The sequence below is a fragment of the Arvicola amphibius genome, chromosome 12 (assembly GCF_903992535.2).
Source record: "Arvicola amphibius chromosome 12, mArvAmp1.2, whole genome shotgun sequence".
Lineage (NCBI taxonomy): Eukaryota > Metazoa > Chordata > Mammalia > Rodentia > Cricetidae > Arvicola > Arvicola amphibius.
In genome coordinates, this window is record NC_052058.2 from 109,164,684 (window position 1) to 109,186,723 (window position 22,040).

At 40.1% G+C, this 22,040-nt stretch overlaps 1 protein-coding gene across 7 annotated transcripts in view; it reads left to right on the forward strand.

Moving 5' to 3' along the window:
• Relch (RAB11 binding and LisH domain, coiled-coil and HEAT repeat containing) overlaps window positions 1–15,937 on the forward strand; it is an 87,887-nt gene extending 71,950 nt beyond the window's left edge. For 3 of the 7 annotated variants that reach the window (XM_038348904.1, XM_038348907.1, XM_038348908.1), the window contains exons 23-29: window positions 267–349; window positions 1,139–1,202; window positions 2,942–3,080; window positions 6,435–6,551; window positions 11,021–11,109; window positions 11,640–11,710; window positions 14,329–15,937. In XM_038348904.1, coding sequence (XP_038204832.1) covers window positions 267–349; window positions 1,139–1,202; window positions 2,942–3,080; window positions 6,435–6,551; window positions 11,021–11,109; window positions 11,640–11,710; window positions 14,329–14,449 — 684 coding nt within the window. In that variant the 3' untranslated portion in view covers window positions 14,450–15,937. Of the gene's footprint in view, window positions 1–266; window positions 1,203–2,941; window positions 3,081–6,434; window positions 6,552–11,020; window positions 11,110–11,639; window positions 11,711–14,328 lie in introns of those variants that run through there. The other 4 variants (XM_038348905.1, XR_005287641.1, XR_005287640.1 and 1 more) reach the window with 4 other exon arrangements.
• Window positions 15,938–22,040: the final 6,103 nt, after the last annotated feature.

A 22,040-nucleotide genomic window follows, 5' to 3' on the forward strand; every position in this document is an offset into this window, starting at 1 on the left:
TTCAATGTAGTCTTTGACCTAAAGGACAAACTGCCATTCAGTTGGTGACAAGTCTCTTTTTGTGAACTGCTAGGCTATTTAAGCTTTCTTTCCTCCTAAGCCCTCTCTGCCTTGGTAAGCACTCCAGTAGCAGTATTTGCTTTGCTTCTAATTTTGGTTTTGCTTTTGTGTTTTCTCTCTTTCTCTCTTTGTTCCTTTATTCTTCCCATGGCGCACTGTTTGCTTTCATGCACCACCTGTGAATACCCCCTGTGCTGACCAATCAGCTGTTGGTGAAGGGGGTGAATGAGACTCTGGTAGCTCAGAGGGTGGTTCCTGCTCTCATTACTCTCTCCAGTGACCCTGAAATGTAAGTGTTGGCCCTGCCTTCTATGACCAGCATTCCTTTCTAAATGTGCCTGTCAAGAAATAACCATCATGCTGCTAACAGTCACTGCAGAATCTCTTGAAAATAGTCATGGCAGGTCTTATGCTTACTTGATTTGAAACTTTATCACATTGCTATTAGTACATTGTTGGGGTTGTTTTTTAAGTCAGCCTCAAAATTAGCCTAATTTGGAGGCCATATAAAGAGAAAAAAGTATTTGCATTAATAATCAAGGAACACTTTCAAAACCAAAACAAGCTGATGGACTATTTCTTCTAAGCCAAGAAAGGATGCTCTGCTAATTTCACTAACAGGTTGTTGCCAGTGAGTGTAGTGGCATGAACCAAAGGCTTAACATTTTAATGTCTCATGTGGATGACTAAAGCAAGAAAGACCAGGGACTCTGCCTGCCCATCCTCAGTCACAGCTAACCCAGTTCTCATTCCAGTTTACCAAACCATTTTTTATTGCATGTTGACTGGTTTACAGCTGACTCTTCGAGGCATGAGTGAAGCATTAGTTGACAAGCGGGTTGCTCCGGCCCTTGTTACCTTGTCCGGTGATCCTGAATTGTGAGTTCACAGACTGTGACCTTGAGTTATCCTGCCTGTCTCATTGAGCATTCTTCTTGGTCTGCTCTTTAAAAGTTTAACTGTCATTGCTAGACTAATGCGGGATTTCTACCTTGTGCTTATTTTGATACATATGTTAATGATGATCCTGTGGTCTCACAGGGAAGTCTCAGTCTCCTTCCTTTTTGATTTCTAACAGCTCTGTTAGGATTGCTACGATCCCAGCGTTTGGCACTATTATGGAAACAGTTATTCAGAGAGAGGTAGGAAATGGACATTTGCTTATTACCTCTGTGCTGGTGATGATGACATATTTCTAATAGTATAACTAAAGGTGGGGCCAGAGAGCATTGGAACTTAATGGCATTTCTTAATTATTGATCAGAGGAAGATAATATTTAAAAGCACCATAACCTAAACTGTTTATTCTAAGAAACTGTTCCATTTCTGTATTAGTTTTTTCAATTAAAAAATTAACTATGACCTAGCTGGATATAAGCCAATCTATATACAATCTTTTTCTGTTTTGTTTTGTTTTTTAATGCAGTCTTACTGAATACCCTTGGCTGGTCTGATACTACCTATATAGACCAAGCTGCCCTTGCACTCACAGAGATCTGCCTGCTTTTGCCGCCCAAGTACCATGCCCAGCATACATTTTTGATTGCTAGTTTGAAGATGTATTTTGTCACAAAACATTGTGAAAACAAAGCTACAAATGAAGCAGAGAGGGCACCTGTGGCCTGACAACTTCCATTGATGCTGCATTATAAAACCCTCTAATAGGTTATGTAGCTCTTGTAGCTTGTACCACCATAAACCCTGCCTTGCCTGCTTGAGGTTTTCACAAGCTTTTCCTCCGTAAAGATGATTTTGATTCTAAAACTGGTTTTATTTCAAGGTTTTTATGTTTTATGCCTAACTGTAACATTAAATATAGCACACTTCTCAATATACTAAAGATATCTCAGTAGTTAAGAGTACTTGCTGTTCCAGCAAAGGGCCTGGGTTTGGTTCCAGCACCCACATGGAGAGTCAGCAACCATCCATAACCCCAGCTTCGAGGGATAAGATGTCGTCTCCTGGCCTCCAGGCAGCAGGTGCACTCATGGTGCATACACATGTATGCACACGTGGAGACACTCACACCCTAAAATAAAACTCCTTAAAAAAAACATGTATCAAGATGAGTGTCAGGCCAGCGGTGGTGGCGCATGTCTTTAATCCCAGCACAGGCAGAAGCAGGTGGATCTCTGTGAGTTCAAGGCCATCCTGATCTACAAGTTCCAGGACATCTAGGGCTATTACACAGAAAAACCCTGTCTTGAAACCCTTAAAAAAAAAAAAAAAAAAAAAAAAAAGATGAGCATCAGGATTTTTTCTTTTTGTCATACTAGACAGATAGAAAAAAATCTTGTGGATTATAAAATAAATCATGTATGCTCACCAAAATAAGAAATTCAAGGGAATTTCATTGTCTAAAGATTCTTATAATAAAAATTAAATTTTAGTTATAGAAAGAATATTTTCCCCTTTTTTCTTCTATATTTCACTGACAAAGCAACAGAAAAAAGAACACATCTTTCTGCAACGCTTGCAGTCTTGGCAGAATTTCAACATGGCCTTAAGTCCTAAAATAAGATGTGTAGGAAATGTGACTAAAGTGTCAGTCACTGATGACTCACTGATGCTAGGAGGAGGGCCATTGGTGCTCACGCTGATGTGAGAATCAGAACTCAGATACAAACTCAGAATCTTACCAGCCCTTCCTTATATAGTTGGTTTGGATTTTTTCATTTCTTTCTAATTTTTGTCAGGTGTGTTTTTATTGTTAATCTAAATTAAGAATTACTGCACAAACAGAAAATGAGATCTTTTCTGAGTAAGATTTCACTATCAAAGCTTTGCAGCATAAATCCACTGTGAAAGGTGATTTTTAATCTGCTTATTGTTCACCCTAGCAGCACTACTCCGTTTTTAATAATCTATATCTGATTTTAAGTTGCTAGAAAGAGTGAAGATGCAGTTGGCTTCTTTTCTGGAAGATCCTCAGTACCAAGACCAGCATTCTTTGCATACAGAGATTATCAGAACATTTGGCAGAGTCGGGCCTAATGCCGAACCCCGGTTCCGAGATGAGTGTAAGTCCCCTTCATACCTGTTCCTGCATTGTGCCATCACAAAGGGCTTGTCTGGGCACCAAAACTTTGCTGCTCTTCATTTCTCACTTCCTAAAAACTCCCCTTCAATTGATCCCTGTTGTGTTCCCAACACCAGCTATAAATAAAACAGGAAGAGTAGCCCCCCCCCACCTATAGTTACGTAAGAGACCTTTTCTTTCTTTCTTTCTTTCTTTCTTTCTTTCTTTCTTTCTTTCTTTCTTTCTTTCTTTGTGTTTGTTTGTTTGTTTGTTTGTTTGTTTGTTTTAAGCAGGGTTTCTCTGTAATACCCCGGGCTGTCCTGGAACTCAGTTTGTAGACCAGCCTGGCCTTGAACTCACAGAAATCCACCCACCTCTACCTCCTGAGTGTTGGGATTAAAGGCATGCACCACTGCTTCCTGGTTTAAGAGACTTTCTTAATCAAAGCTTTAGGGATGTGTTTATGCTTAAAGTCACATTCTTACAGGAAGTTCACAGTCCTCCCGGGTGCCGTCAGCTCATGCACAGCTAGCTCTGTTTTCAGCATCAGTGTTTGGATCTGCACAGTGCTCTGCTAGCTTCTTTCTCTAGTTCCGACATTCTCCTCCTTACTCTGGCCCTCAGCATTTATTACACTTTTTGAGTGACATCGTCATTATCCCAAAGCGTATTTGTGATCATTGTGATACTTTATGTGCTTTTAGTGTCAGCAATTTTACATGCTTCCTAGAGGGTCATAGGGTTAGCAACTTAAGTCAGTTTGGTTTCTACTAAAAAAATTGTATTCTCTAATAGGCTCTTTATTATATAGCCAGACTGATTTTTTAAAACCAGTTTTACAATCAGAATATCAGAAAAAAAAAATAGTCATTATTTGGAGTGCAATGTCTGAAAGGCTTGTTGAGGGCGATAGCACTTCCTAACACTGGCAGGGTAGTCTCTTCTCATCTGGTTGGTATGCCCAGCCAACAGGAATTATAGATAGTCCTAATGTTACAACACCACATTTACATGTGCTTTTAGTCAGATCTCGGAATGTATGGCCTGACATCACTGGCACAGTAGTTTCTTTGAGGTGAGTAAGATGGGTCTTTGGCCTATGCCATCTTGTTGTGTTCAGTCCCAAACAGAGCATTATGTAGCCTGTTTGAATGCACTCACAGTGAGATGTGGAGGGGGAACCTGTCTGGACTGCCATGAGCATAAAGTAGAGCCAGTTGTTTGCATGGGGCCATGGAGACTTTGTCCCTAGTTATTCTAGACCAAGGGTTATTTCTCAGAGCAAACATTATCAGTATTTCAATGTCTCTTTAGAGTTTTTAAGAACTTTAAGAAGTAGACCTCCTATGTGAGTGTTATTCACACAAACAATGCCTACCTATTAAGTGTGTAAGAACCGTGTGATAGAAAGAGCAGGATTTGGTTTGCTCCCAGTAGTCCCGAAAGGTGTGCTCAGGAAGGCTTTAGTTGGCTCTAGATCCAGTTAACTATTGTCTCTGATGTCTGATTGTCTCCTGAAAATATTTTTAGGGGAAAAAATTTTTGATCTCCCCATTTTGAACTACTTTATTGTTCAAGAGGCTTTATCTTGAAAAATTTAATGTCAAATCTATAAATAGGACTTACAGCGAAATTAAGCCCATATCAGAAAGAATGTAATATTCTTAACTATCCATCTTTATAGGTAGTTCTCTTTGGGTGTTTAGAGAAAAAGTAGAGAAACTGGAATAATTAGAATAATTATTTATCACTCTGTTCCTTAACTAATATTGGTTCTTTTAATAGCCCTTATTATTTCCCAATTTTTCATTAGATCTTTTAGTCTTATATCTGTTTTAAAACTTGTTTGGGTGTGGGGGGGCGGGGGGTCCTAAATGTATATCTGCACTGCATGGGAGCCTGGTACCCAAGGAAGCCAGAAAGGGACATTAGACCCCAGAAACTGAAGTTACCAATGATTGTGAGCCCCCATGTGGATTCTGGGAACCAAAGCCCAGTCCTCTGCAAGATAAGCAGCAGCAAGTGCTCTTGACCACAGAACCATCACTACAGTCCCTTACTTCTATCTTAAACATTGGTTGTTTTTCTAGAACACTCTTTAGTTCTTTATATCTAGCTACTTGTAGAGTATTTGCCTGCATATGTGTGTGTACAAGTGTACAGCGCACACAAAGGCTAGACATCTTGTTAGATCTGTATGGAAGTGGAATTGTGATTAATTGTGGGCTGCCAAGTGGGTATTGGGAATGGAACCTGAGTCCTCTGCAAGAGCAACAAATATTCTTAACTCTCTCCAGTCTGTAGAGCCCTTCTTAATGATATTGTTATTCTTTTGATTTGAGTTTTTTGTTTTGTTTTTATTTGTTGCCTTGTTTTTATTTCCCTCTTTTTAAGTGGGGCTTCCTATAGCCTACTTTAAACCTCCCTCCTTCCACCTATATAGTTCTGGGATTAAACATGTGAGCCGATTTATCAAGTCTGTGTTACTCATTTTAACAAAGACCCCTCAAAATGGACATTGTTGGTTGTTCTGTTGGGGGTTTTGTCATTATTTAGTGAGAAGCATGAAAACTGTGCTCACAGTCTTTGTGTGTGTAGGAAACAGTTCTTCCAGAAGACATGCTTTTACATCAGACTCAGTGTAAACAAGGAAGAGGTCACTATGGTTGCTAGAGGGGTGTGTTCTCTAACCAGATAAACAGTCACTGGTTCTGAAGCCATTCCTGCAGAAAGCTGGCTTTCTGGGGAGTCTCTGCCTAGAAAGAGAAAATCATGGGCATCCAGGATGATTGCTGTTGTCACTGTCTATTGTTCCTAAGCCGTGGCTTTTACTTTACAGACGTCTCTGCAGTCCCACTCTATTCTCTCCCTCAGTGACTGGAAATTCAGAGTGCTTTTTAACAGTGGTTAAACTTTGAGAAAGTGGAGATACTTGTTGTATTGTGAGGAAACAAGATAACTTCTTATTGAAAAGGGAAAAGGCATGTACCTTTTATGTAGCAGTGGTGGTAATTAAGGAACCGCAGCATAGTACGTGTAAGCTGTGTCTTGTTCATTTGTTTAGTGTTTTTCCACAGGGAGATTGGGAGGTGAGATGAGATCATTTGTAAAGAGTCCTCAGAACCAGACAGTGGTGGTAGTGTTTATTCTCTCTCAAATCACAAATCACTTATTTGAAAAAGCGTACAGTCTTGACTAATAAGAAAGAACAAGCAAAGGATGGCGATAAGTGTTTGAAAGCATCTAGTATTAAAATGAAATCATATAAATTATAATAATTGTGCATTGTAAAATATGAGGTTTGTGTATACATGATTGGAATAAAATGTAACAACTTCTTTTTTTCCTTTTTCAGTTGTTATACCACATCTACATAAATTAGCCTTGGTGAACAACTTACAAATTGTAGATTCGAAAAGACTGGACATCGCAATCCATCTTTTTGAAGCCTACAGTGCACTGTCCTGTTGTTGTATCCTTGCTGTGTTGAACTGTAGCTGACTGTGTATAACCCACCGTATAGTAAACCCAGGCATAAGAACAGAGTGAACTTTTTTGAAAGTTTGGGTTCAACTTGCCGTACCTGTTTTACTCTAGCTATCTCATAATCTTTAAAGGTAGTTTTTAATCCTCTGTGTTGTATAATTTTAAAGCCTTGATACTTCATTATATCGTGAGCAAGAATGCAGGACAGAATGATGTTAGGCTTTCATGTTCTGGTACACAGTGGAACACTATGAAATGTCACACTCTGGAGAAGTCCAGGGCCAACACGGTCGTCATCTCTAGTAACAGCTGGGAGAGAAACATCCTCAAGGCCCGTATCAACCCACTCGATTATAAATGATTAAACTAAGACTTAAAGACTGCAGTAAGAACTTCTGCTTTCCATAGTTACAAGCAAAACTGAAAAACTTTGACTGTCCTGTTGAGTGTTCTCTCTATGCTATGTTTAGTAAAGTAAAACTAGGAAGGAAGTGCCCTCTGGCTCTCAGTAAAAGACAGAGTTCAAGAAAGGGAACTAAGAGATCGAGAAGGGTGAAAGACTGAATTCTCAACAGAACCATGGAAATGCATGTTAGACAAATAATGAGAGAATTATCATCTTGGCCCACAAAAAAAAAAAAAAAAAAAGTAATTAAGCCTCCTAGTGATTCATAGGGGACACCAGATGACAGGAAGTGTTTCAAAGTACCATGGTTCTGTGTTGTATGCCTGGTCACAGTCCTCAGCAGAGGGGACAGGCCATTTCAGGTAGGATAAATGTGCTCTTGAGTGCCACAAGCACTCATTAATCCTGGAATTTGTCTTTTTAAATTGGAATGTAACCATGGAGGGTTGCTTTTGTTCAGAATAAATTAAGTTGTAAAAGCAGTCTGTTGGGGAACTGTAAGGCCCTCTGGAAATTAAAACTTAGAAAGTTGGGTACTGATGAAGATTATTTTGAAGATTGATTACAAATGATCTATTTATGTGGATGCTGTAAGCCATGCTTTTTATTTTTTATTTTTTTTTTTTAATTTTTTTTTTTTTTTTTTTTTGGTTTTTTTTTTTCGAGACAGGGTTTCTCTGTGGCTTTGGAGCCTGTCCTGGAACTAGCTCTTGTAGACCAGGCTGGTCTCGAACTCACAGAGATCTGCCTCTGCCTCCCGAGTGCTGGGATTAAAGGCGTGCGCCACCACCGCCCGGCAAGCCATGCTTTTTATAACATAGGCTAGATAGTCAGCAGGGATCTAATATTTTAGTTTGATAACCTAAGTGTCCATTTCCTGTATAAACTTTGTTCCACTAAAAGCAGAAGTCACTATCCCTCCTGATTCATCTTGTTAGATTTTCAACTTCGAAAAGATAGAGGAAGCAAATGAGGGACTACCGCTGTGAGTGTTCAAGGAGAAGAAGTGACAGACCCTGGTGGGAGAGCCGTGATGCCTGCTGTGAGTGTGCAAGGAGAACTCTTCCTATGAAGAAGTGATGGGACCCTGGCCAGAGAGCTGTGATGGCCTGAGAATTAGAGGCTCAGCTCTGAAAGTATTTGTTAGAAGTTAAGCAAAGCTCATGTGTAATCTAAATTAGCTAATGGAGTTTATAATGGAATATGCCTGGAGGAAGCGGGGAAAGTTCAAGCACAACTTTAGCTCCATAAAACAGAATTTCTAAAGAAAAAAGTAGTGATATTTGAACACAGACATTTACACAGAGCAGTTATCAAGTGTGTCAGTATGCACAAACTATTGCTGGAGTAATGAAGTCAAAAGCCTTTGCCAGGACAAGAGGGGAAGAGCCGTCTTACAGCAATACCTGGTCAAGTGCTTCGTTCTCCATGACCTGCATCTTACCTGAATCAAGAGTGTGCGCACTAATAAGGTCCCAGTGCCCAGAACTGACATAGGAAAGTTACATGTAACACTGGGCAAATCAGAATGTTGTGACAGGCTTGAAAGACATTAAAAACTGTTGAGGCTGGAGAGTAGATGCTTAGAGGAGAGGAGAAAATTTGACAAGGTGTGTGGCAAGAAGAGATGGATGAATGCATGTGGATGCACCTGGAGGCCAGAGGTTAATGTTGGGTGACATTAACATTGAGGAATTTTAAAGGGAGTTATGTAGAAAGAAGGTCACAGTGTATTTAAAATGGACAGTGACAGGTTTTGTTTAGAAGGAAACTTTATTATAGATCTATGTAAAAAGCAGGAGTATCATAGGAAACTCTGAATGTCGTCTCTTGGCAGTCAGGTACTTGACCATTTACTGAGGTAGAAGTGGTTTTAGAGTCAGATAGGACTGAATGATAGGTGTATGTTCAGTCCTTGAAAGGTTGTTTGATTTTTATGAGGAAAAGGCTGGCCCCATTGTGAGTAGAAAGAATAACTTCCCTACTTTCTGTAAGTCTAGCCGTCCTGAGCCTCCGTGCCCACGTTTCCTTATCTCACTCCGCTGTCCAAAGGTCGCCCACAGTTACATCTCGGAGGGACTTTCCCAGTATCTAGACTACAAGAAGGGATCATGATTAGGCTGCAGCACATCCCCATGTGGAGGTCCGAGGACAACTGTCCAGAGTTGCTCTCGCCCACCTTCACGCCGCTGTCAGAGACGGAACTTGGATCGTCTCCAGTTTGTGAGCAGGTGCTTTTACTCACTGAGCCCTCTCTCAGGCCCCATGCGCATTTTTAATATCTATTAAATTTATAACTTATGCATTATAGGAGCTTTGTTTATGAGCATTGTAACCATTTTCAAGGAAATGGTAATATAATTCCTTTTTTTTCCTAATGAAGTTCATGGTAATTTTTTTTAATTAAGCCAGTTTAATAAAGGAACTCATTTACTTCATTTTTCAATGGGACATAGTGCAATATTAAACCAGAGTTAGAATAAAAGTATTCCAGAATTAATATGAATTTATGAGATGAATTTATTTTCTTGAGAAATGCATCTGCTTTTCGATTCTTTTGAATGTGGAGATAATCAACTGAAACTCAAAGATGACCAGGAGCTAAAGTAAACTGAATGTGCTCAGTAATTCATTCTGGACCAACAGAAAGTCATCTTAGCTGGGCAGTGGTGGCGCACACCTTGTATCCCAGTGGAGGCAAAGTCAAGCAGTTCTCTGTGAGTTCAGGGCCAGCCTGATCTACAAAGTGAGTTCCAGGACTGCCAGGGCTACACAAGAAACCCTGTCTTGAAAATCCCACGTGACTGGAGAGACGACTTAGTTTAGAGCACGGACTACTCTGCAGACTGTCCGTGTTCAAGTCCCAGCACCCAGGTGATGGCTCCAGTTCCAGGGATCTAATGTCCTTTCTGCCTTCCTCAGACACCAGGCATACAAGTAGTCCCTACTCATACATGCAGGCAAAAATCCACACACAAAATGAAATTATTTTAATTAAAAAAGAAAGCAAGCAGGAAAAATGTATGCTTTAGACAGGTTACTCAACCTGAAGTGTCCAAGTGTGTTGTCCTGGCTGTGCTGCCGTTTGCATGAGGTCTGCTGTTACAAGTGGTGTCATCCTCAGGTCGAGCACGTCCACAGTGCACAGTGGGTCTCTGAAGAGGCTCTCAGCATTTCTGATAATGAACGTACATCTTTGCAAACGTACATATTTGCATTTAGAAAATCTTTTATAACCATTAGAAGTAATAATGTTATGAGCAACTTGCTTTTATCAGTTTTTTACATAACTTTCAGCTTAGCTGTAATGAAAATATTTTTATGTGTGCAAATGCATGTGTGATGTGAAGGCCAGAGGTCAACCTCAGGCGTTGTTCCTCAGGAACTCTCCACCTTAATTTTGAAGACCATGTATCTCCCAGGTTTTCTGCTGTCTCCACCTCACTGGGGCTAGGATTGTAGGCACACCATTGTAGGATTGCAGGCACACCAATATGGAATTGTAGGCACACCATTGTAGATATACCATTGTGGGATTGTAAACATACCATTATAGGATTTTAGGCACACCAATGTGGGATTATAGGCAAACCAATGTGGGATTGTAGGCACACCATTGTAGATATACCATTGAGGGGCTGCAGGCACACCATTGTGGGGCTGCAGGCACACCATTGTGGGACTGCAGGCATACCTTTGCACCAAGTTCTGAGGTGCAAATTAGGTTCTCATGCTTGTGCAGCAAGCACTTACCAACTGAACCTTTTCCTTGCCCACATAATTGAATGTTCTATGCATTATTTTATTTATATGATATTTAATAAAGTTATAGAATGTTAGAGATAGCACCAACATAAATAGATACGTAAGAATAAACCTAGGCAGGTGGGTCTTGGCATCAACCTTTCCCACGAAGGTAACATTTATACAAGAAGCCTAACTGGAGTGTTTGCTATACCGAGGCACTATCTAAGAGGCTTCTTTCTATGTGATCTCTTCTGATGGACACTGCTTGTTTTTTTTCCTTTTCCTTGACTACGTTTTCTCAGTCATTTCAGAGGATTTAATGGTAAATCACTTTTTACCCGGCCTCAGATGTTTACGGACTGACATGGAACATCTATCTCCAGAACATGAGGTAAGTGCCTGTGCCTAGCAGCACCAGGTTCATGGGATTTACCTTATTCTGTACTCACTCTTTTCTCCCTCTGTGAGGCTTATTACGACAGCCATGCGTAACACGGCTTAGTCTAGCTTGGCATTATTTTATGAATGCATTTACCAATTGTAATGCTGCAGCAAATTCTTTAACATTTTGAGCCTCTATAATTCTCTAAAGTAGGGATAACACAAGAAGAATTTAATATGGAATTATCTATGGGATATTTTATCTGTTACATGTAATGATCTTTGACCACTAACTTTCTTTGAGTTCTTTCCCTACCTATTACTTATTTCTAACTCTGCCTTCCAGCTCTTTGTACCTGCTCCTGACTTCCACACTGTCCGCATGTAGGCTTGTTTGCATGCGAGAGCCTTGGCCCAGTTTCTTCCCAGGGTCCCTAACACTCTGTCCTCTTCAGATTCTTAGAATGGCTTGGACTATGATTTGTAGCATAGTATTTGACAATGTTAACTGTATCTCACTAGAGTGACTTTTCTTATCAGGTTATTTTAAGTTCCATGATTAAAGAATGTGAACAAAAAGTAGAAAACAAGACTGTCCAAGAGCCTCAAGGGTAAGACATTTATTCTTTTTTAAGAATTTAAAGGTTAACCTGAATTTTTCTGTCTAAATTTGATATCTGTGGGTATAATGTTTTATTTTGTGTTGTTTTATAGTCACTTATTTGGAAAACAAGAAAATTATTCAAACCAGGCATGATGGTGCATCCTTTAATCCTAGCACTTGGGAAGCAAAGGCAGGAAGATCTCTGAGAGTTCAGTGCCAGGCTAGTCTGCATAGTAATGCCAAAGACAGCCAGGGCTACATAGTGAGACACTATCTCGAAAGGGAGGGAGGGAAGGAGGAAGGAAGGAAGGAAGGAAGGAAGGAAGGAAGGAAGGAAGGAAGGAAGGAAGGAAGGAAGGAAGGAAGGAAGGAAACTGTTCAAGTCAGATTTTTCTGAAGTGTTGAACCAACCAATCATGAGTAATACTTTAGGGACTTTAAGATTCAAATCTCTACCCTGTCTTTGTACCTTCCCTCTCAATATTATATGCACCTAAAGATAGGAGATAGAGGTGGGTATGTGTGGGGTGTGTGTGTGTGTGTGTGTGTGTGTGTGTGTGTGTGTGTGTGTGTGTGTGATTAGTGGGGGCACAGGTATCAAAGGCACACACGTATGAAGATCCAAGGAAGACTTGCAGGAGTCTACTATGTGGGTCCAGAACTTGAGTTGTCGGGCTTGATGACAGGTGCCTCACTTACTGAGTGATCTCTCCAGTCCCCAGCCTAGGAATCTTTAAAGGCCTCAGAGACATTTCTGTTGTGCTATTGAAGTACTTATAATTTGTTACAGGAGTTTTCACATGTGGGGATATTCTAGCCAAACTAATAGAATTCAAAGATTCAATGAATTATGGATCCAATTCAAGTTAGAATGTTGAACATTCAGAAATGGGAAGAATTTATATATGGGTTCATGTACTGTATTTTCAGCGAAGAATTAAGGTTTTGTGCATCTAATCATAAGTAAAGCTCAAGCACAATTTCCTTTGAGGCTGACTGCTGAAATGCGCATTTCATTCGATCAGTCATGAGTTCTCACACATATTAATAAGCACATACACCTGCAGCCAGTACACGTAAGTCTTTTGCCTCTGTATTTAGAACTTTTCTTAACCTCCTATGATAAAAAGAGAGCTTCCCCACCCACTCCAATATTTTAGCCTTGGCTCTGCCTCCTGCGTGCTGGGTTGCCAGTGTACACCACCATGTCCATCTGAAAAATAAATGAATTCTAAAATGAGGCAAGTTGGAACACTTGCAGCTTGCCATACATTGACCTTTATTTGTTTGTACACATTCCCTTGTTTAATCCTCAGGGCGTTTTACAGTAGAAACTGCAAGCTGTGTGCTATAGACAAGGAGACAGAACCTATAAGATCTAAAGCATCTTCATCAAAACCACAAGGCAGTAAGCTGGTTTCCTGTCTGTTGCAGGACGCTTGTTGGGCACTAAAAAAAAAGTGCTTGATCAGGGTTCTCTTCCTGTTAAGCAGTGTGATAATAAGCCATCTTTCATAGTCATTCAGATTGTGTTTACTTCCTGCACACTAGGTTGCTGTAAAGGAGAGAAGAAATTAGTTTGAAGACAGTTAATTGAAGTTAATGCAGCTAGTTGTTCAGAACACAGACACACAGCGTGAAAAGGGAATAGGATTGTTATCACAGTGCAAACCTCACTGTGATTTAATTTGCTCATTTTGGGAATAGGTAGTACTGTGTTCCAGACTTGCTGTAAGAACTGAATGAAGTGGCTGAGCAGTGGTGGTGCACACCTTTAATCCCAGCACTTGGGAGGCAAGGCAAATGGATCTCTGTGAGTTCAAGGCCAGTCAACAAAGTGAGTTCCAGGACAGCCAGGGCTACACAGTGAAACCCTGACTTGAAAAACAAAAACAACAACAACAAAAAAAAAAAAAACCATTGAAAAACTACATAAGTCTAGGAGGAAGATAGCTCCATGCAGCATGAAGGCCTGACTTCAATCCCAGCACCCTGTTTTCGTGTTTTGTTTTGTGTTGTGTTTTTTAAGGACATGGTAGTACATTCTTATAATTGAAGCTCCAAGGCTGTAGAGATAGGGAATCCCTTGGGTTTTGTGTCTGCCAGACTAGCCAGATCACTAAGACCCAGGCCAGTGAGAGATCTTTCTCAAAAAAAGACCGAGCAGGCAAGTAAAAGAACAGCCATTAACTACTAAGACTTTGAGAATGCTATCATGTCCCTCCCACTTGGCATCTGAGTAATTCCAGGAGCCCTCTAAAGCAGGTTCATTGTATAGACAAACAACTTCCCCAAGACTTCACAGCAGGAGAGTGGAGCCTAGGTTCTGTTCTCAACCATAGGTGATCTTAACTGTTGCTGCTCTTATCATGTCAAATACCAAATCTAAGATGACACAGAAAAATCCCTCTTTACAAATCTTCATTTCCTTTGTAATGTAATGATCTGTTACTAACCATGAAAACCTGGAGGCCCCCAAGATGGCTCAGCAGGTTAAGGCACCTGCCACCAAGTCTGCTGAGCCCTGTGGTGGAAAGAGACAACCACAGCTCTCCTGACCTCCACAAATGTGCTGTGGCCCAAAGTTTTAGTTGCTTTGCGCTCATCCTAAATTTTCTTTTCTAGATCAATGTCAATTGCTGCAAGTTTAGTGAGTGAAGACACAAAGACCAAGTTTTTGAACAAAATGGGTCAGTTGACAACCTCAGGTGCCATGCTGGCCAATGTGTTCCAGAGGAAGAAGTAGAAACAGGAAGGGAGCCCCAGCGAACACTAAAGTGAACCTCAAGCAGACTGGCTCCTTGTACTTGAAGCGCTTACCTTTTTATTTCCTGATCTTATTTTCTTGTGTTATAATTTTATCCTAATCTCCAAAGATATTTGCACTGCTTTTGATTATTACTGTATATCTGTTGGTTTGGGAATTATAACTGTGGTAATAGAAACTTGATTTAAAAATCTGTACCAAGTCCCTATTTTATGTTCTTATTTTTGAGAATAACTTTTATATATATAATATATATATATATGTATAGTGAAGAGGGGTTTTTGGTTTTGTTTTGTTTTTTTATTTTTGGATGGGATGCTCGCAAATATCTGTATTATACTCTAAGCTACTACAATGGTACTTAAAATAATGTAAATTTGAAGTCATTGTTATAAAATAATAAAAGTGGAGATTACTTAAGTATTTAAATTATGAAAGAATAATGCAGACTTTTTATTATTTCTTAACTGACTAGAAAGAGCCACCAGCATTACTCTGTGCCTTTTGGACTTGAGTTTGTGTATTCTGTAGGAATTACATACATTCCTTTCACACAGTATTTGAGGCTTCTGTGGTGAATTTGAATGACAGCTCCTACAATAAGTAGACAATGATGAGACTTAAAACATTTCACATCTCTCTTGAAAATCCTGAAGTACTGTTTAGTCTCCCAGCACTTAGAGCATACAATGAATTACCCGAGGAAAAACAGCACTTGAGCATGGCGAGAAGTAGCCAGGGTGAATTTCACAACATTCGTACCAGATTGAAGTGCTCAAAAAGAAATGTACTGAGAAGAGCCAATAATTGTTTGTCCCCAAGTTGAAATTCACAAGAAAATATAAGTCTGAACTGTAATACCTACTTCCTGTAACACATTTAAGATGCTTAAACTTTGCCGTTTACCTTTTCGTCCTGTCTGAGAAGTACTGAAACCTTTAGGACCTTTGGGGATTGCTTTTCCTTTTGTAAACTGAAAGTGGCATTGGGTAAGTTAGTGCTGCTTAGTCACCACTGGTCCTTTAAACTCAGGGGCTGCTCCCATCCATGTGTTGATGGACAGCTCACTGGAATTGGATGGTTGTCTACACAGTGACTCAGAGCATAGAAAAGGGGTGACTGATTTTAAGGGTTAATGTCAGGCCTTTTTAAAGAATGAATTATTTTGATAAAAATAACTCATTTAAACACAGTTCATGCATATCGATGATTCTCATTTGTTGTATAAATTGGCTTTAATACACCTGGATTACATTTACTTACTGGGAAAGCTAGCTTCCCCATACAGTCAAAAGCTTATAAAAATAATTTGCCACAGGCAAAGCCATTTACTTCTTTTACCTGTAGTGAAATTATTGAGTAGTCTTTCTGAACTGTTGGATTCTAGGCATTCCTGAGAAACTGAAAGTGGCTACCTTTCATGTCAAAATGTTGATCTGTTATAAATAAAATGTTTTGCATACTTGTTTTGGTTGCATATTTTGTTTTCATTTTGAAACACTATCCATATAAAAATAAAAAAATCATTAATTCATGAAAATACTCTTGAGATTTTAGAAATCTAATCTCTATAAATTCCCTATTCTAGTTTGCTGTTACTAATAAGGATTGTAGTGATATAAAACTAATACATTTCAGACATAATTCTAATGAAAATGTTTGTACAGCTTTGAGCTATAGTGGAATATATGCCTGTTTGTTAACAGATGAGTAGATACAGAAACTCCAGTAACTGGAGATTGTTCCAAGAATCAGTGCAGATATGTGTGGCATGGTATTTATAGCCTAACATTATTTTTTCATGTTTTGTAAGTCACTTTTAGATTGCTTACTATACCTAATGCAATATAAATGCTTTGTTGGGTATAATATTTAGGGAAGGAAATAATTTTTTTAAATATTAGTTCTTTGAGAATTGCATACAATGCGCTTTGATCATGTACCCCCAAAGTCATTTCAGATCCATCCCTCTTTCCCTATCCTTCCTTGTGGGTTTTTGTTTGGTTGATTGATTGGTTATTTGGTTGTTTGGTTGGGTTTTGTTGGTTGGTTTTTTGTTTGGTTGTCTTTTATTAGGTTGGTTGGTTGTTGGTTGGTTGGTTGGTTGGTTGGTTGGTTGGTTGGTGTCTGATTTGTTGGGGTTTGGGGGTATTGGTTGTTGTTTGGTTGTTTTTGTTCAGTTAGTTCTAATAAACCCATCAGTCCAGTTGATGCTGCCATACAGTCTTGGATGTGTAGCCTTCCACTGGAGAGCAGTCGACTTACCAGGGACTACAGTTTTAAAAATTATTGTTTAGGGATTACTACAAGTATAAAAAATGTAGCTACTTGATATAGACAGTTTTTATGAGAATTTTTCAATTCATAGTTATGAAATCCATGAATATGGAGAATAGACTAATATATTTCTGTTATAATTTTATTAACAGATCCATATATTTAAATAACTTTTTTAGGGGAAAGGGGAGATGGTGTGGGATGTCCTTCTGTATCTGTGTTGCTTTTATTGACTGGTGAATAAAGCTGCTTTGGCCAATGGCTTAGCAGAGTAAAGCCAGGTGGGAAATCCAAACAGAGATATAGAAAGAAAATAGGCGGAGTCAAGGAGACATTGTGTAGCTGCTTAAGGAAAAAGACGCCAGCCAACCACTGAGGAAACAAGACAGAAATGAGGTAATGTTATGGCCTTGTGGAGATACACAGATTAATAGAAATGGGTTAATTTAAGACATAAGAGCTAGCTAGGAATGTGCTTGAGCCATTGGCAAAACAGTGTTGTAATTAATATAGTTGCTGTGTGATTATTTGGGTCTGGGTGGCCAGGAACGGAAGAGCAGTCTTCTACATAAAGGGAAGCAGATGGCAAACCTTATACAGTATACGTCAAGCTAGACTCCCTTAGTCTTTTAACTGTCTTCTATATCATTAAGTCTTAACATGATAGGGTGGAGGCGGATAAAGTGTTAACTCCTTACAGATGATAGCATTGATGGTAAGTTCTTCTAGAACACAGGAAACATTTGAATGATAGGAGTACCTGTCTGTATAGACAAGTTATTGACCTAAGTAATATTTTCAATTGTTTCTCTCACATGTTTGTTGTGGTAATGACAAGTCTAAACACAGTCACTGAGTGCCTAGTCTGACCCAGCCCACCCTCACCAAGCCTGTGTAGGCAAGAACAGGCAGACAGGAAGGCTTAGGAAGGACTGTTAGAATGGCTGCTTACTTTGACTTTTTTGAATTGACATTTTGTCTTAAACCAGCAAAAATTAAGCTTTGGCCATGTGAAAAGGGAAGAGAGAAGAGCCACAGTGCATGGGGCGTGAGGTGACATAAACTTGGGAGGCCTTAAAGACCAACATGGGTGCGGGGGTGGCTGGCAAGGGTTGCTGAATGAATGGAAGGTAAGGACAGTGGTGAGGAAAAAAGGAGCTTGAGTTCAGGCCTAATCTTTTCTATTTGTTAAGCCTTTGTCGGAGAGTTGCGGGCAAAACTGTCAAAGAGTAAGCTAGCCACACCTGCATCTCAGGAGAGGTCAGAACTGCACGTGGTCCCTCTTGTTTCTGGGATGAGTTACTATGGAAAGAGGATCTAAAGTAACCCTGGGAATCATACTGGGAATCCCAGCAGAGCAAAAGCAGAGGGGATAATGAGACAGGAGGGAAAGCAAGATGGCATCACGTCACAAGGAAGGGTTTCTCAGCTGTTAGTGAAGCCACTGGGAGAACCACTGATGAAGTCTGTGTAAGGGAACTGCTGGGAACACAAGTGTGATGCACATGTGCTAAAGAGAGCCATTAACATCGCTGACAGGCTTGTGGGATATTTGTACACTGTGTGAAAAATGTATTGCTGTGGTTGGCATAATAGAAAGATGAACAGCCAATAGCTAGGCAGGAGGTATAAGCCGGACTTCAAGGCAGAGAACTCTGGGAAGAAGAAAAAAGAGTTTCCAGCCAGACATGGAGGAAACAGCATGGGCAGTATAGAGAGATGACACGCGACAGAATGTAGATTAAATTATAAGAGCTAGTGACACAAGCCTAGGTTGAATTTCATAATTATTAAGTCTCCGTGTCATTATTTGTGAGCTGGCAGCCCAAAGAAAAACCCAACTACACAATCTTTCAAGAAATCTTGTTCTGCACAGGAGCTGTGTTTTTACTATGGTGCCCCAAGGCTGATTGAGAATGCAGCAGCAGCTAGGAACAGTAGGGGTGAGGCTTGAAACCCTGGAGAGAGCAGTGAGATTGAGCACACAGGTGGAGGCTCTGCACTTCTGAGGCAGGAAAGCATGCTAAGAAGGCAGACACTTGCAGGTGACTGTGGTGGGAATCTAGGGGGTTTCCACATAATCCCTTCTGTTTTCTCAGTGAAGTGCGAAGCAAACATTAGATTGCCTGGCCTATGTGAAATACTGGAAGCTTGAGAAAGAATTTTAAGGCAGTCACCGTCAAGAATGGCAGAGTGGATTTGTGGAAGAGTTGTGGGTCTGCCCAGCAATTTCCAAGGCCCACTTGAAAGTAAGAGTTGTGAATTTTAAAGAAGCTACTTAGCACAATTGTTTAAAACAATTAACAAGATCAGCTTGTTCGCAAGAGATGGAGAAGTAAAGCATGGCCAAAGCTGATTCCCAGTGTGCAGAATAGGCCTGTAAAGTGCTGAGAATTGGGCAGTGATGGCTAGAGAATGCAAACTAGATACGGGCAGAAAGAGATACTGGAGTGAGTGCAGAGGGATAGAAAGACAAGTGTTGTGATGAGAACATCCAGGAGAGTGCGGGGAGGCACGCGTCCTGTGGAAGCAGACATGGAAACCCAACACCATAGTCATTCTGCCTCCACGGAAGCTTGTGAGAACAATTGAAACAGAGAGAGGCAACATCCCCAGAATTCAATAAGAATGCAATATGGAAGATAACCTAAAAAGACGTTGTGCAGAAAGGTGAGTTCCCCAAAGACATGATGGCTTTCCATGCACCAAGCGGGGACAGGGAAAGATCAGAAATGACCTTACTCTAAAAGATGTCAGTGACCCAGGATAAGAGCTCAGGTTAATGCACACACACATCTGGAGACAGGTAAACAAGGTTGGGGTGAACCTACCCCTAATCATCCTGGAGTTTGATTGTACTTGTCTTTTCCCTTGTCCACCATGGTTCAGGTCTTCTCTTTAATATTTGTGTTCTGAAATATCAAAGTAATGTTGCAGCACAAATATGGGTTTTGGGGGGTATTTTTGGTTGTTGTTTGTTTTTAGTTTTGGTTTTGTTTTCTTGTATGCTATTGCTGGAAATTCTGCCCAATTGCTAAGGCTTTATAAGAAGTGAATATATGGGACTGGAGATTCGGATACTAAGAGCATTGACTGGCCTTCCCAGGGGACCCAGGTTCAATTCCCAGTACCCACATAGAGGTTCACAAACATCTGTAACTCCAGTTCCAAAGGACCTGATGTCCTCTTCTGGCATTGGCAAACACTGCACACACATGCTACACAGACATACATGCAGGCAGAACAATACCCACACATATAAAATGCAAATAAATCTTTTTAAAAAATGAATACATATGGTGGAGAAAAGGTAACAGCCTCTTGCAGAACTTGTTTTTCATAATTTTTTGCTTCTCTAAATCTTCTATTTTCTGAAAGATTTCTGAAGACTTTATTTTAAGTTCACTCCAGAGGTGCTTTGTGTGTTCTTTGATCATTTTTCTTAGAGTTATTGTTTTAGGACTACAAAAAATAATAAAAAAATTAAAAATACTTCTTTTGTATTTTTAATTTTAATTTTTCTTTTATTATTATTATTTTTTATTAAAAATTTCCACCTCCTCCCCGCCTCCCAATTCCCTCCCCCTCCCCCCACTCCTCTCCCCCTTCCTCTCCAGTCCAAAGAGCAGTAAGGGTTCCCTGCCCTGTGGGAAGTCCAAGGTCCTCCCCCCTCCATCCAGGTCTAGGAAGATGAGCATCCAAACAGGCTAGGCCCCTCCAAAGCCAGTACATGCAGTAGGATCAAAACCCAGTGCCATTGTTTTTGGCTTCTCAGCAGCCCTCATTGTCTGCCATGTTCAGGGATTCTGATTTTATCCCATGCTTTTTCAGTCCCAGTCCAGCTGGCCTTGGTGAGCTCTCATTAGATCAGCCCCACCATCTCAGTGGGTGGGTGCACCCCTCGAGGTCCTGACTTCCTTGCTCATGTTCTTCCTCCTTCTGCTCCTCATGGAAATAGAAAACACTATCCTGATTGAGGTAACCCTGACCCAAAAAGATGAACATTGGATGTACTCACTCATAATTGGTTTCTAGCCATAAATAAAGGACATTGAGCCTATAATTCGTGATCTTAGAGAAGCTAAATAAGAAGGTGAACCCAAAGAAAAATATATAGTTATCCTCCTGGATATTGGAAGTAGACAAGATTGCCAGGCAAAAATTGGGAACTTGGGGGTGGGGTGGGATAGGGGTAAGGGGAGATGGGGAGAGAAAAGTGCTTAAAAATACTTCTTTATTTTCCTTGAGGATTTTAATTAGAATTGTTATTTTCTATTTTATTATCTATTTTCTTCAGTATTGTATTCTATTTGTTTGCCATCTTCTATTTCACATTGACTGTTTCCTCAAACTGGCCACTTTTTGCTATTTCTTTACATTCAAAAGTGAAATGAACTAATTGGGATCATCTGTATCTGTTGCTGGGAGACAATTCTTCACAGCTCTCAAGTTCTTAGAGCGCTTATAGGCAGAGATGGCTGTTTCTTTTCTAGTCTGCCTGTAGATATAGACCTGACTTCCCTATGCTTGAGTTCCTACTCTATAAGGCACATGCCCTGCTTTGCCTTACGCTGTGAGGCCTATAATTCAGGGAACTGCTTATTGCTACTGTAATAAGGAACAGACTGTGTCTTCTCTACCCTCCAACTTGTCAGCATTCAAATAAAACAATCCCTTAGATCCTCTGCAGTTCCCTTGGTGGCAAGGCTTATTATCATCTTGTAAGCTCCATTGACATTGAAGTCCAAGAGAATGTCTCAGATGTGAACTTTAAGTCATTTCAATCCACCTGTGAACCCTGACTGCTCCTAGGGGAGTTGATATGATCTGCTTCTAACTCTACTTACTGCCTACTCGGAAACAAAACCAAATCATCCATGCCTCCATTCCAGATCTCAGATTGAATATTAGTCAGTAAAGAACTGCTGTTTATACCAAAGACAATAAACCAAATACTACGGAAAAAAAGAAATTTAAGCCAATTTATAGAAGAGCACACTATCAGAATTACTACGTAACACTGTTTCTCAACCTTCCTAATGCTGCAACCCTTTAAAAAGTTCCTCATGTTGTGGTGACCACCAACCATAAAGTCATTTTCCTTGCTACTTCATAACTGTAATTATTCTATTGTATGAACTGTAACAAAAATGACTGCAACTCCTATGAAAGTCATTGACCTCAAGAGTGTCACAACCTACAGACTGAGAAACACTGACATAGAAGATCATATAGCAAGTTGCATAGTACTGGAGAGTGCACACTAGCTGGAAGGCCAAAGAAGAATATGCAG